General features: G+C 46.8%; 1 protein-coding gene across 1 annotated transcript in view; it reads left to right on the forward strand.

The window, feature by feature from the left end:
* Window positions 1–15,031, forward strand: part of Vwa8 (von Willebrand factor A domain containing 8) — a 360,138-nt gene that overhangs the window by 314,652 nt on the left and 30,455 nt on the right. Inside the window, exons 38-39 of the mRNA XM_021181216.3 lie at window positions 11,293–11,401; window positions 14,192–14,348. Of these exons, the coding sequence (XP_021036875.1) occupies window positions 11,293–11,401; window positions 14,192–14,348 (266 nt within the window). The remainder of the gene's footprint in view (window positions 1–11,292; window positions 11,402–14,191; window positions 14,349–15,031) is intronic.

Here is a 15,031-nt window from a genome sequence, read left to right on the forward strand (position 1 = left end):
TATTAAGTAACATAAACAATCAGGTTTTGTTGGTATTTTGATTCAAGCTCAAAATGTTACTTCCTAAAATCTCCTGTAAGTTTTCACTTGTCGTCAGGATGTCCTCTGCACTGAGTGGCATTTCTTTGCTGTTGTCAGGTGACAGCAGGTGTGTCTGAACAAAGCTCTCTGTCACTGAATACTGTAAAGGTTGCTGCCGATTTTACTGACATTTTCACGAATGCATACACTATACGTGAGTCACACTCCTGCCATCACTGCCCTCTCTCACCCACAGAGTGCATTTTATAAACGGCATGAAGCCAGAAGTGGGAGTTTTCAGCTAGCCAGCATGTGAGTTTTAAATCGCTGAATTCAGTACCTGTCCATTTAGGTTACTCTACCAGCACTCCAAATGATTGCTTTTTCTTGCCAGATTGGTTTATTTTCCTCCTTACGCTAGCCACCCTTCAGGCTTACAACACTCAGGTTTATTGAGCACAGGGAATATCCTTTTAAAGAGATCATTGCGTCTCAGTTTATATAAGTCTACCAGCAGGAGCATTTATCACTCCCTAGGGGTGACTGTGAACCATCCAGGTCTTGGCTGCCTGTTAAAATTTATGGCATTTGTGACAGGCCGGGGAGCTACAGCTGAGCTCCTGCTCTGGTGACCATCCCCTGGCTGCAGCTGGGGTCACTGCAGTCAACAGGCACAGACAGAAAGGTCACTTCTCTGTTTTGTTCATATTGAGAAACACGTTAGATAATTATCTGTCTTTTGTTGTCTCAGAAGAATAGGAGCATGGGAGGGGTGTTGTTTCGTTTCCTTGAATTTTCCCCACTGGGCTCCCTAAAACAGAATGGCTGTGCATACAGTCCACACAAAGAGCACAGCACTCCAGAGACAACCCACCCATTGGTCAGGATCTGAGAGTCTTTGTTCTCAAGGAGATACCTCACCGTATGCCAGCTGTCCTCAGGGTCTGGAAAGCCTCTGTCCTTTAAACAACCATCCCAAAGGTTGTGTTCTGTGGAAGGTTACAACAGTGTATGCCTCACCTGTGGGTCGTGGGCATGGTTTCAACCCTGCTCACACACACCAGTAGAGACAGGTTTGCGATGGATAAAGCACCCTGGATGGATGGGACTCTTGTCACAGGCAGTGGGGACAGCCTGCTGGGAAGCAAAAGCAGGTGCTGTATGGAAGCCAGGCTCACGTTTGGAAGGCCAGTCACATGGTGGCTCTTCTCCAATCCACATACTTGGAATTCATCCAGAATGCAGACTTTGCTGCTCTGATTTCACCTGATCCCTCTCACACCTAGCAAGCTATCTTTACCTCTAAACAGACAGCCATGGGCTACAAAACCTCCAGTCAAAGGAATATGCGTAGATTGTCAGAAATTCTTTTAAGCCCAGTCTCTGAGGAGTTCTATAATGTCTGCATGTCTCTGAGACTGAAAGCCCCACCACACACACACACACACACACACACACACACACACACACCCAGACGACATAGTTCCTTGCCTGTTCCTTCAAAACCTCTTAAAATCATTATCTGCGGGGCTGGCTAAGAATGCTTACTAATGAGGATGGAGAATTGGCTTCGTGAAAAAGAAGAACACTGGCTGATCTTGCAGACGCTCAGTTCCCAGCACCCACATGGCAGCTCATAACCATCTGTAACTCCAGTTCCAGGGGATCCGATGTCCTGGCCTTATTAAAAACTAAGTCCTGATCTGCCTGCCTTGGTTCTACTTCCAGACCTCCATCCACTTGCCTCCCCTGATGACTTTATCCCAGCCTCCGTGAGCATGCTGGATTCAGTGGGCTTGAGTTTCTCTTCCTCTCTGGCCCTGTGCTGCACCCAATCCAACACTCCAAGCTCTCTTTTCACCCACCTCTCCTCTGCCTGTCTTGTCCACTTCTTTCTGGGCTCCTTCATGCCACACTTCCCCCTGGGCCACGCTCCTCCACTCTTTCAAGGTAGCTTACTCATCTTCATGGTTTCAGGCTGTTAGAAAATACATGCACAAATAAAATAAAATAAGTCATAGAAATTGTGGGAATTTACAAAAATGAGCACTTAAAAGAAAATTCAAATGAGTTCTCTCTTTCCTGTCTTATTCATATTGTTAGTGTATCTCATATTTGGATGGCAATGAGTCACCCTCACGTAGATAGAAAAGAGTTTCAATCTGGAAATGACTTTTTTTTTAACATATTGTGCAATGGCTAAGGGGTGAGATTGAAAAAATAATAGGCTCCGAGAGTTTAAATCTTGTGAGTAGCAAAACAGTACTGAACTTGGGGTCGCCTGGTTGTTAAGGCTGCCAGTGTGTAGATGCTTCTTGGCGACTTTGAAGTAACTGTAGCTAAATTACACAAATGGTATTTGTATCCGAGGACTGGGTAGAGTTGTTTGGCTCTGTGGGTGGATGTTAGGATGTGGCATCACCTCTTGGTGAACCTCTCTGAGTTTCTAGTGTGCAGGTCTAGCTTCTACAGCGGGTCTGTATGAACCCAGGCAAAGGACTCTCATGTTCACAGTCAGCTGCAAGCCCCTCTTCAGCTCATTGTCTGCCCACTCCTTCTGGCTCTCTTCATTCAAAATAGCCTTCTGTATCATCTCTTCTAGGCCTGACCTCTTGCCATTTGGCTCTACCTCCTGCCGTATATCCTGCTGGCCCTGGCCTGGCACTCTTCCCCACTGTCTGTTCTAGTTACTGAGTGCAGGTCCCTCCTGCTCCTGGCAGAAACTCCACAGAACCAGGTCTCATTGGGCTGCACATCCTTAAGGTCCTATGTCTGACTCATAGCCCGTACATAAGTTGTAGGGATGGTCTCAGTTCCTAACCATGGCTTCATTTCCTGGAGCGTTCTGTGATCCAGAAACAGCTAAGAGAAGATTCTAGGTATAAAGGCTTCATACATTTTAAGTTTTTGCTCTGCCCTGGGTAGCATCATGAGTGCCTGCACTGTCCTGTGCTCCTTCCCCCACCAGGACATAAGTCTGAGCTACTCGCTGGTCACTTTGTCATCTTGCCTGTCAGGAGAACCATGTGGTGTTCAGGGAACCTTTATTTTACTTAATAATGGCCCTAAAGTGCAAGGATAATGGCGCTTGGCCCCTTGATTGCAGCCATTGTTCCAATTGATCTTTGTTATTGGTTGTTATTGCCCACCTTTTACTGTGCGCAATGTATCAGCTTCCTCCTCGTTGTGTGTGATGCAGGCTGTTCTATCTGTGGTTCCAGGCGCCTTTCAGGAACCTAGGAGGACACCCTGAGGTTCAGGGCAGACCTACTATGCTTGCTGGCCAGGAAGACAGGGGCACATAAAGCTTTATCTGAGCATAACTGAGCTATGTAGTTTTACACTGAAGTCTGTGGGGCCATCACGAGGCAGAGCCCACCTGTCTGCTGACACTGAATTCTCTTTCCCCAAACTCTTGCTTGTATGCTGATGTGCACTCATGGTTTTTCCTGACTTCATCCATGAAGTTCACTGTTTGGTACCTCCCTGCACGATGCATACATTGCCTGGTAACTTCCCTAACATTGAAGGTAGACCCTTGCACATGCCGTGCGCACTGTAATCACCATGGCAACGGCCCCACTTAGCAGAACTGCACCTGACTCACACTTTCACCTCCAAGAAAACTAAGGGAAGGGAAGGAACCCCGGCCAAAACCAGTTCTCCAGTTGGAGCCAGAAACAATATGGAAAAGCAGTTTTCTAACTCCTAGTAAAGTCCCCTTTGCCGGGACTGCAAGCTACCACTGAAGAAACTGTAAACCCAAGTGAGCCCATCTGGAAAGAAGCTGTGTGCCTAAGTAACAATCCCACACTGCTCAGTAAACTCGGCTTGGTTTTATTTAAATTGACCCTGGGAACTGAAGTAGAACCGAAGTGTCTGGAGGTGAGGACCCATGGAAGAGTGCAGCCAGAAAGAACACAGTCTGGGGTTCTCTCTGGAAAGCGAGAGCATCGGGCCAAGCGAGTTCAGAGCAGCACACGAAGTTAGGAGCCATAAGGGGCTCAAGTCTGGGCCCACCTTCCTTGTCTGGCATTTGTGCTTACAGATGCCTAACCTAATTCTCTATGCCGCACCTAGAAAAATGGCAGTAAATTGTGTCAAAATAAGACAAGTCGGGGACAGGGTGTGTTTCTGTTAAGCTGCCTCATGGTGGTGTGTACTTACAGTCCCAGCGCCGGGGAGGCAGAGACAGGTGGATAACTGGGGCGCATAGACAGAACAGCCTGGCCTAGCCAGTGAGATCCAAGACCAGGATAGACACTCTTTCCAAAACCAAAGTAGATGGTCCCTAAAGAGTGACACCTCTGGCCTCCATGCACACACATACAAGAATGTGTGTGGATCTATATAGTAAACACATGTGGGCATGAGCTGTAATAAAGATGTCCATTGCAGATATTTAATCTGTAACTTTGCACATGTCCTGGGTGTTAGCCAGTGAAGCAATGTGGAAGACTCCTTCACCCCATGAGCACTGAGCACCAAACCCATTGCAGATGCTCTCCACCTCTGAGCTGTGCAGACTGCCTGTCCCTGCTGCCACTCCTCATGCTATGATGTCAGAGTCCACTGGGTCGTTCTGACCCACAGTGGCTATGAGAGAGTCACCACTGTGCCTGTGGGAAAGAGGAAGACTGTTATCTCTGGGTGTCGTTAGGTGGTTGTATAAGCACTCAGGTAACTAGGGGGTACCTGGGAGGAAGTAAGGGTAAGTGGAATAGGGAGGGGTTCTGTAAATATTTTCACAGGCTGGATGGTAACGCATCAGGGTGTACCCGGAAGAAGTGATAGGTAGCAGCAACACACGGCTGTGTGGAAAGCGCTTTCTTCAGTAAAGAGGAGGAAAACGGTCGGGTGCCAGGTTTGTCACTAGAAATACCTCCCACGGGGACTCTACATTAGTGACACCTGCCTGGTCTGGTTTACATAGTGTCCCGGTTTTCAGAAAAGAGTCTCCCATGCTAAATGCATTGTGCACATAGCTATGGTGGCTGCCCCCAAGGTATGTGGACACTGGGTTCAGAGCACAGCTGCCTTTGCTTGTGATGGTAAGAATGGGGTTTCCCTTCTCTTTCCTGGCTGCCTCAGCACCTCACAAAACTGCTTTATATGCCGCCTCCTGTTCTGGAGAAAGCACAACACCAGATCACAAACTGTAGTCACCTGGCCAGGAAATGCTACAGGACACCCCTTAGCTTCAACAGCACTGCACTGCAGGGCATAAAGTGTCTACTGCCAGGGCCACTTTACAGAATGCAGACCAGAAACACTGGCATGGTCTTAACCATATCTGAGGTGACCGTGCATGACTTCAGAGGTCAGCAGTGTTGAATGTCACCTTTTTGAAGGTTTTAAAAATACCAGGCAAAAATAGAAAAGATGGAATATAGAAAGACCCAACATTTTGCCCCACCCCTCCTTTCTCGGAATTTAGCTAGCATGTTGTTTTCGTGGCGGTTTAGATTCCTGACTGTCCTCCTGTGAGTTGTAGCAGGAGGGAACCATTTCTGTGCCAGTAAACTGTAGCTGTGCCAATTATTTATGAGGTATTAGTGTTCATGGGGTTGTTTATGCTTTTGTTTTTGTTTTGTTTTGTTCACTTACCTGCACTCAACAACAAAAACATTTGGATTCCCTCAAACGTTCATTTTTTAAATAAAGCCCACAAAAATCACCTTGACCCCGTCATTTTTCATTCTCCGTTTCCAGAGTTTCTGAAAATCTTTGTCTGTTATTCCTTTTTGAACTTAGAAAGAGAACAAACAAGGTACACAAAGAAGAGTGAGAAGTGACTCTGGCAGAGGGTTCCGCACCCCTGTCTTATTTTTAGCAGCCATTCAGATAATTTGTTTGCCCTTGGTAGGAAGTGGAGAAACAGCTCCACAGACTCCCGGGCTGTGCCTGGAAGCCTCTCACGTGTCTAGAGGGAAGGTGGGCCAGAGGGCTGAGAGTCCAGCTGGGGATTCACAGGATCTGCACCCCTAAGCACCACTGAGAACCAACAGACAGGAGTGGTTCCTGCCCCTTAGAAGATGACCTGCTGTCCAGTGGCCCTGCTATGTGCCAACTATGGGCAGGCACACAGGACTGGACAGGGCCCATCATCTATTCACATGAAGTAGAGCTTGATTTGAAATTATATCCAGAAAGTTAACAGATTCTGTCTCCAAGCAGTTCTGACACTTGTTCATTGTACATACCGAGTATATACAAGACCAGTGTGACTTCTGCTGTCGGGGAATGAAAGATGCAGTAACTCATTAGCAAAGTGGTATCTCTTCTCTTTTTTTTAGTTGAAGTCAGTGGGATCTGTAAAATGTTGCTCATTTTAATTTGGGTAGGGTGGTGGTGGTTGTTGTGTAGAAATGGCTCCTGGCATAGAGGGTAAGGGAGAAAGCTCTCTGCCAAAGATTCCATAAACTGAAACGCTGAAATAACACAAGGTATAGTCCAAATATCTAGATGGAGAAAAGGTGTTTAGAGCTATAATTTCAAAATATGTACCAAGCACATCACTTGGACCCCAAATGAAAATGTGCCAAGCCTCTAGGGCTGCTTATCTGGAAAGAGAAAGGTGAGGAGTAGAGGTTGTGGGTGGGTTTGGGGAGGTGAACAAAGAGCCCAGCCCAGAGTCAGGAGGTAAATGCCGGTGAATCATTTGAAAAACTCACAGGAAAAGAACAGAATTCTTTCATACCAGAATATAGGGTTCTGCAGGACAGAAGAGGGTCCAGTCACTGCTCCTCAGCCAAGACGTCACAGGCAAGTACATGTGCACACACACACACATTCATGCACACAAGTATGCACATATACACCCACCATTCCCCTCCTGTATCTCTCCTTGCTTTTTGATTCCAGGACCTTCTATGAAAGGAAGAAGAAAAGAAGACCCGAATTATCAATTAGTAATAACAGTACAGTACTTGAAGTACAGGTACCTTGTGATGTTGGAAAACAGCAGGCAACTGGCGTACCTAGGGTTGCTGTGCCGATGTCGCCAGGGACTTGTTGGGAGGCTATACAGCAGTGGGAACTGCACCTAGGGCCTCCAGTATGCTGGGCAAGCATGCTACACCGCAGTGAAAGCAGTGGGTACTGCTGATGCAAAGCCGAGAGGAAGGCTTTTAGGACGGCTGAGAGTCAAGAGGGCAGAAGGTCACTGTATGTGTGAAAACAGATGTAGCAAGCACTAAAGATGAATTGCAAAGTGGCCAGCTTTGCCAGGGATGGAAGTTGGGACATACAGAAGCTACTGGTGAGACCGGGGTGTTTTTATCAGGCATTATCATTATAGAAGGGGCAGGTTATTTATAAAACTGACGATGGTCAACTTCTTATCATGAAAGGCCATCCCATGCTTGTGTGACTTTCAATCCATCAGGGTCTATGAAAGAACATTCCGGCCTGTGGGTGAGAATGGGCTGTGGTGATGCCGTGCTTCAGGGGCGTGTGTGTTGTACCTACCTCATCGTGGCCTGTGTTACCCTGCACTCTTCTGCTCCCCTAGACTGTGTCTCGCCAGAAGAAAGGCAGCTCTGCTTTAAGTACTTCGTATCCCAGCGAGCAGCAGGCTCCTTACAAACATGCTCAGGAACCAGAGTGTGGTAAAATCTGCTGTAAGCCTGCTAACAAATAAGTGTGCACTGTACTGGTTTCACCATGGGTTGTGTTGTTGGTTGGTGGCAGAGTGCAGATGGAACCCAAGGCATCATGAAATAAAGGCACTTTACCACTGAGGTATGGCCTCTGCCCCATGTGGAAATTGTCATGTCAGAAAGTTCAAGGCCTGTCTTCTCACTAGTGCGAAGGCATTCTCAGTTCAAGTCTTAGCCTCTGACTACTGTCCCCCACGTGTCCTTCATATACCAGTCAGATTGCTACCTATGCTTGTTTCAAGTAGCAGAAAACCCACCGTAGCGTAGCTTCAACTAGAATGATGCTCATTTCCTCCTGTAGAAGATTATAGCAGTAACTGGGTCTGCAGCTAAAGAACAGCATGAGTGGTGTGGTCTTTTCTCTCTGCTGTGGTTCATAGGCAGAGGCTATGGTGCTTTGCCATGTCCCTCAAGTGGGCCTGGCAGGAAGTGTGTGTGTGTGTGTGTACATGTGTGCATCCGTTTGTACTGAGCGTAATGCATGCCGAGCAGTGGGAAGTTCCTCAGCTCCCCGTTCTTCTGACTGGGAGGAAAGTCTTCCTCGGTGGCCTCCTGACACTCTCTCTGACACCCCAGGTCTCATCTCTAGACCTCATCTCTAGATGGTAAGGCCAAATGGAAAGGCCATGCTTAATTCCACCACCCATAATTCACATGGCTTCTGTCGAGAGGAAGAAGAGGGGGTGAACATTGGGTAGGGACCTAGAAGAGTCTGGCACCGCCACTCCCAGCCCTGCTGTGGAAAGCAGTAATCAACTGTGTGGTCCAGTCAGACCTCCAAGAGTTAACCTTCCCCCAGAATTATGATCTGGCCATTTATACCATCTTACTGAATTTTAGTTTAGTTTTTGTTTTGTTTTTTTTTAATTATAAACTCAAGGAGGAGCCTAAAATATATGGGCCTTTCCCAGAATTATAGGGCTCTGGTGAGTCATGTTCCTTCTCAGGTCTGGCTTCTCATGACTTCACTCTGCGACATTTTATGAGTTGCCGTTTACAAGATCCGTGTTTTCTTCCATTTAGTTCATGTGTAGGAGGATAATGGTTCGTAGGATTATATCACACTTCCCTAATCGGAATTAAAGTCCATCTGCTGTGAGGAACATGTCAAGGGGGTTAGCACATGGAGCAAGGTATGCCAAAAATTATGGGGGACTCTTCTCTGACTCAGGGGACATGTCCATCCCCTTGTGTGAACTCAGCAGTGTCTATTTTACTCGTTAGAGCGACTTTCTTGAGCCTTTTGTAGATGAGCCCAGTTCTCAGAGGTCGCACCTCAGTACTTTCAGGAAAGAAGGCAGGCGCTTATCTGCTTTCTGAATAGCAGTGCCCCTTGGCATGCCTCCGTCTGCCCCGCCAGCAGAAGTGTGTCTGTGAGTGAGACCACTGGCCAGATGATCCGAAATTAGATGAACTCCCCAGTTGCCATGCTCCTAATTAAATATGCCTGGAATGTCACAGTATGCATTTCTGTGAAATAAATCAGGGTTTGCGCCATGTTTCTGTCAAGAACTAGTCTATTTTGAAATGTCTCATTTGGGGTTGGTATGGGGTCGTTTGGGCCGTGTGAGCAGAGGCACTTCTCTGCAGATGGCCTGACAAAACTTGTTCCTTTCTGGCCAAAGCAATTAGCCTGTTTTCTGCCTCTCGGATAGCCATTATAAATGTCCTCAGAATATCAAAAGCATGACCCTGGGGTTCGTCAGGAGGTTATCAGACAGGCCTCCTCTTTTGCCTTGTCATCTTTTTAGTACTTAGTTCTCAAAAGTCTCCTAGCAGACTGGCTGGGCTGTGCAGTGTCTTAAGGAGAGAGCTAATGTGGACCAAAGTGAGGCCACTCCTCACATGGGAATTAGTTTCTCCTGCATCTCTCAACGTTCTTTATTTAAAACAAACAACAGACCAGAAAGGACACACACAGTCCAAAGTGAAAACCAGTGTCCAAGAAGTTCTTCCACTAGACCTGTGCTTGCTTGGACCAGTGTTAGAACTAGTACACACGTGTGCACATGTGTGTGCATGTGTGTGTTGATGGGGGCGGGGGTCAGAGGGAGGGAGGAGACAAAGAAAGGTTAAATGTCTTCCTCAGGCCTTCAGTCTCCCTTCTCCTGGTTGTGTGTGTTCTGTCTGTGTTTTGTTTTTGTTTTTTTCAAACTGACACAAGCTAGTGTTATCTGGGGAGAGGAACATTAATTGAGAAAACGCCTCTCTCAGATTGGCCTGTGGGCAATTCTATTGAGCATTTTCTTAATTCATGATTGATGTGGAAGGGCCTGGTCCTCTGGAGTTAGTGCCACTCCAGGGTCCTGGATGGTCTGAGAAAGCAGGCTGAGCCAGTAAGTCATGGGGAACAAGCCAGTAAGCAGCAACCCTCATGGCCTATGCTTCAGTTCCTGCCTCCAGGTTCCTGCTTTGAGTCCCTGCCTTGGATTCCTTCATTGATGGAGTGTGACCTGAAAATAGGCCTTTCCTCCCCACATTGCCTTTTTCATGTTGTCACAGCACCAGAAGCATAACCAGAGCAGATATTGGCAGCAGCGTTGTGGGTGTTGCAGTGACAGACCTAACAGCGCTGGTTTGGGCAGAATTGTGGAATGAGTTTGGAACTTTGGGCTGGATTAGCCATTGAGTGCTGAGCTTAATAAGCTGGTATCAGAACTTAAAGAAAAAGGATGCTGAGCGGTGCAGGCCATGAAGGCCTTGCTTGTGGATTTCTGAGGGAAAGTTGTGAATCCCCAAGACTCTTACCAGTCCATTCATGGGATGGACTTTGAATTGAGAATCTGCAGGGTCTGGTCAGCTGGTACTGAAGAATCAGCTGTGATCAATATGAGACCTGCAGCACTGACATGAAACCTTTACTGGGATGGTTGATGCTGGTCACTGGGACTCAGAACTAGGGCTCAGATTTAGTGAGGTGAAGCCTCCTGGGCTGTCCCCAGGGTCAGCACACAGAAGCTGTGGTCCTGAGAGGAGGGGAGGGTAAGGCTGGCTGCATTTCATACTGGCAACCGAACTGGGGCATGTGGACAAGTCTCCCAGGTGGTTCTAGTTTTGTAGGCATAAGGAGTCCTGGGGGTAGCTGAGGCTTGGCACTGTGAAAGGCCAGAATTGGTGAGGGTGCAGCCTAAGTGGCCGTGGCGATGGAAGGGTTGAAGAGATCCAGGCGAGTGCTCAGAGCGCTTCTGCACCAGAACGCTAAAGCTGGACACAGCTCAGCCCCTGCTTCTTTCTCTTCTCTTCTTTTCTTTTCTCTTCTCTTCTCTTCCTTTTCTCTTCTTTTCTTTTCTTTTCCTTTTCTTTTCTTTTCTCTTTTCTTTTCCTTTTCTTTTCTTTTTTTTCTTTTCTTTTTCTTTTCTCTTTTCTTCTCTTCTCTTCTTTTTTCTTTTTCTTTTTCTTTTCTTTTCTTTTCTTTTCTTTTCTTTTCTTTTCAAATTAATTTTCCTTCCCAACCAAATGGATGTTGAATGTGATGAAGCTTTTCCCAGACCCAGCCTCTCACGAGCTGAGGGCTCCACCCCTCAGGACTTGGAGAAAGAGCTTTATCCATCATGCAGCACCTGGTGCTCACAGGAGAGTGATCTGATCGTGTTTCAACTCTTCCTTTCAGATAACAATCGAAAGAGACAGTAACGAAGACGTGAGTGACCCCAAACATGGCAAGGAGGACCCAGACAACATGCCCCATGTGGGTGGCAATACCTGGGCTGGTGGAACAGGTTGGTAGCATGTGAGTTCTGCTGGGTCTTGGCAGGTTTTAAGTGTCGAGGCCAGAATTCCAGCCCTGAGATACAGTCCCGGTGCTGGTTGTCCTTCTCGGCCTCTCTCTCTGTTTGTTAGATGTGTTCTCACCTTCTGCCCCTGCATGACATCAAGACGTGCAGAATGCCTGTCATTGGGAACCCCACAGACTCTGCCACCCTATGACCTAGAGCCGTTTCCCCCTTGTTTGTATCTATAAAGGGAGGGAGGTAACATTATCCGCCTCACGAGGTCAGGCTAAAGATAAAATATGAACCTAGAGCACAGATCACAACAGTTGGGCTAAAGAACATGGTCGCTCGAGTGTCAGTCTCTTCTTTTCAACTCCTTGCCTTTGGAATTGTGCCAGAAATCCACAGCAAGCCCTTGAACAACTAACGTGGGGAAGACATGGCTCTTGTCCACAGCTGAGAAGGGAGTGTGTGGAGGTCTGTGGTTTGGAGATCAGGTTGTGTGATTTGCATTGATGGCCAGGTGCCATTCCTTCCTCTTGGCTGCCCTCCTAGACCATTGTTCCCAAGCCTGCCTGCCGTCTTCCTTCCCCCCCACCCCACCCCCAGCAGCTGCGGCAGACACATGTGCTGGATCACAGGAACAAAGCCAGACTGCGCACCGTCTGGCTATCTCGCCAGGAGAAGTGCTGGCACAGCTCAGTCCTTCACCTTCCCCGAGGATGGATGCTCTGTGCCTCTTGGCCTTGAGGGCCTTGGCAGGAAATGGGTTTCTGTGCTGAGACAATATGCTATCAAATAAGCCCGGGACTTCTTGCCTACTCTGTTTATTCATCAAGCATCGGCTTTAAATAAGGGCTATTTTTAGAATTGTCCTTTGATCTGGAAGTTAGTGTCAAGCCAACAATATTTAATCCATATGGAATGCATCTTGGAACGAGCTGGCCAGATGTCAGCTTCCCAATAGTGCCTAAGCAGAGGCAAAGTTTCATTTGTTAATAAACGTGAATCTACCAGTTCCAGCACCTATTCAGACCAAACGTCCCGTCTGCTTCCCGGCCTTAGATCTTTCAGCTGATCAAGGCTCCTGGGCTTCGACTTACTTTCTGTATGTCATCTGTGCCCTTCGGAATGCTCTGCATTAAACCCGGCTCTGGCCCAAGTCATTTGGTTCTTTTCCCGGGAGCTTGATGCTCAGTCCCAGCCACCGACCCTCGTGCAGCAGGTCAAGCTGCAGCTTCCCACCCTCAGGGCCTGTCACTGCCGACCACACACCTGCTGGAAGTGAAACCGAGGCGCATACAGTGTAGAAAAGATTTTCCACCACCCACTTCTAAATGAAATAAGATGTGCTCAACCAAAAGACTGAAATGCTGTGATTAATAGTCATCATGCTCTCATGGCGCTTCCCCAGAGCAAGGGACCTACCTGGACTTTGATGAAGCAAAGAGTTCACGCTAAGTTCTCATTTTTAATTTATTAGACAAATCAAAGCTCTAATGGAGGAGAGTAACGTAATTTATCCAAAGTCTAAAAGGTTTCCAATTTTCCACCATATGAATCTAGAAATGATCTCACTCTCTGTGTCACTGAATCAATTATCATGAGGGCACTCACTCACATAGCTCTTACTGCAGGCCAGATACATTCCCAAGCAGTTTGGCTGTGTGAAAATCCCATCAGGCAGGTAGTGCCCTCCTGTGTTGTAGGTTAGCCCTGAGACACAGAGAAAATGAGTAATTTCTCTGATGGCCCAGCTATTGAGTTGAAACCAGATTCAAACTCAGTCTGTCTTAATTATTCAACCAGCTTGCAGTATGGTGCTAGTCTGTGCAATATGGCACTGCCTCTCCAATACTAGATTCTCATTAAGTTCCCAAATTACATATGCATAAACAAAGGGGCCTGGTTGCTAGTTATCTAGGAGCAAGGATAATAAATCATTCATACAAAGGTCAAATGCTGCCAATAGATGTACATATTTTCTTTGGTCAACACAATGCTTTAAAATAATTTAAATTTGAACATACATTAGACCAAGCATTCCTATGTAATTGGCTACCCCTTTAAAATACTACCTAGTTAGCCTTATAGGCATCTAACTTTCATTTCAGAATAAATAGCTCATGCGGCATTTTGTGACGTGTACTTACAGGCATGCAAACTTAGGCTTATTCAGAAACAACTGTTCTGAAGCTAATGATGTTTATCTGTGGAGTATTATTCAAAGCATAATTATCAGCGCCAGCTCCTGGCTAAGCAAGTGATGTGAGGCCACAGAGATGTCATTCAGCCTCTCTGAATCATCTTCATTGTTTTCAAAACAAAAGACATTTTTATCTATATCTTGGTATTTTAGGGAAAGTCGATAACTAGAAGGAGAGTCGCCCCTTTTAACCAGTGGCCGTGTAATGCCACAGGGCCACTCGCTGCCACAGGGCCACTCAGCCAGGGCAGAAGAACAAGGACATCTAGCCATCATACCGTTAAGGAAAACTTACCGGGCTGCAGACAGTGCACAAAATCACCGATCCCCTCCCTACAAAGCAGAGACATCAGATGGATTGTTCAGGTTGAGTGTGGACTGAACCTTAACATATATGCAGATCAGGATGGATGAAATAAAAGAAAAGTTATCCTACGCAGAGGCATCTTAGAGTTTGGGCAAAGGTCGTGTGAGGCTTTAACCACCATTCAGTTAATATTCTCACAGGACTGTCTTAGAGCCATGATCTGACTTTTGGTTTGTGGCCAGGTTCTAGACATAACAACTGTGTCCCCATGATTTCTTTCCAGGGGGAAGAGACACTGCAGGTCTCGGTGGCAAAGGAGGTCCTTATCGCTTGGACGCAGGCCACCCAGTGTATCAAGTCTCTGAGGTAGAGAAAGATGCAGTTCCTGAGGATGTCAAGAGAGCTGCAAGAGAGATGGCCCAGAAAGCATTTCAGCAGAGGTGAGTGTGCCTTGTGCATCTAGAACAGTGCAGGTGAGTAGTACACACACACACACACACACACTCACATTCACACACACACACACACTCACACACACACACTCACACTCACACACACATTCACACTCACACTCACACTCACACTCAAAGCTAGAGTCACAAGGACTATGTCCTAGGATGATACTGAGAAAGGCAAAGATCTCTGAGCTAACATGAGACAGGGCCTGTCCTCATGGAGTACTACTCAGCTATTAAAAAAGAATGAATTTATGAAATTCCTAGGCAATTTCATAATGGACCTGGAGTGAGGTAACCCAATCACAAAGGAACTCACACAATATGTACTCACTGATAAGTGGATATTAGCCCAAAAATTTAGGATACCCAAGATATAAGATACAATTTGCTAAACACATGAAACTCAAGAAGAACGAAGACCAAAGTGTGGACACTTTGCTCCTTCTTAGAATTGGGAACAAAACACCCATGGAAAGAGTTACAGAGACAATGTTTGGAGCTGTGACGAAAGGATGGACCATCTAGAGACTGCCATATCCGGGGATCCATCCCATAATCAGCTTCCAAACGCTGACACCATTGCACACACTAGCAAGATTTTGCTGAAAGGACCCAGATATAGCTCTCTCTTGTGAGACTATGCCGGGGCCTAGCAAACACAGAAG

This window comes from Mus caroli, unplaced genomic scaffold (assembly GCF_978045245.1).
Source record: "Mus caroli unplaced genomic scaffold, Mus_caroli_1 scaffold_12, whole genome shotgun sequence".
NCBI lineage: Eukaryota > Metazoa > Chordata > Mammalia > Rodentia > Muridae > Mus > Mus caroli.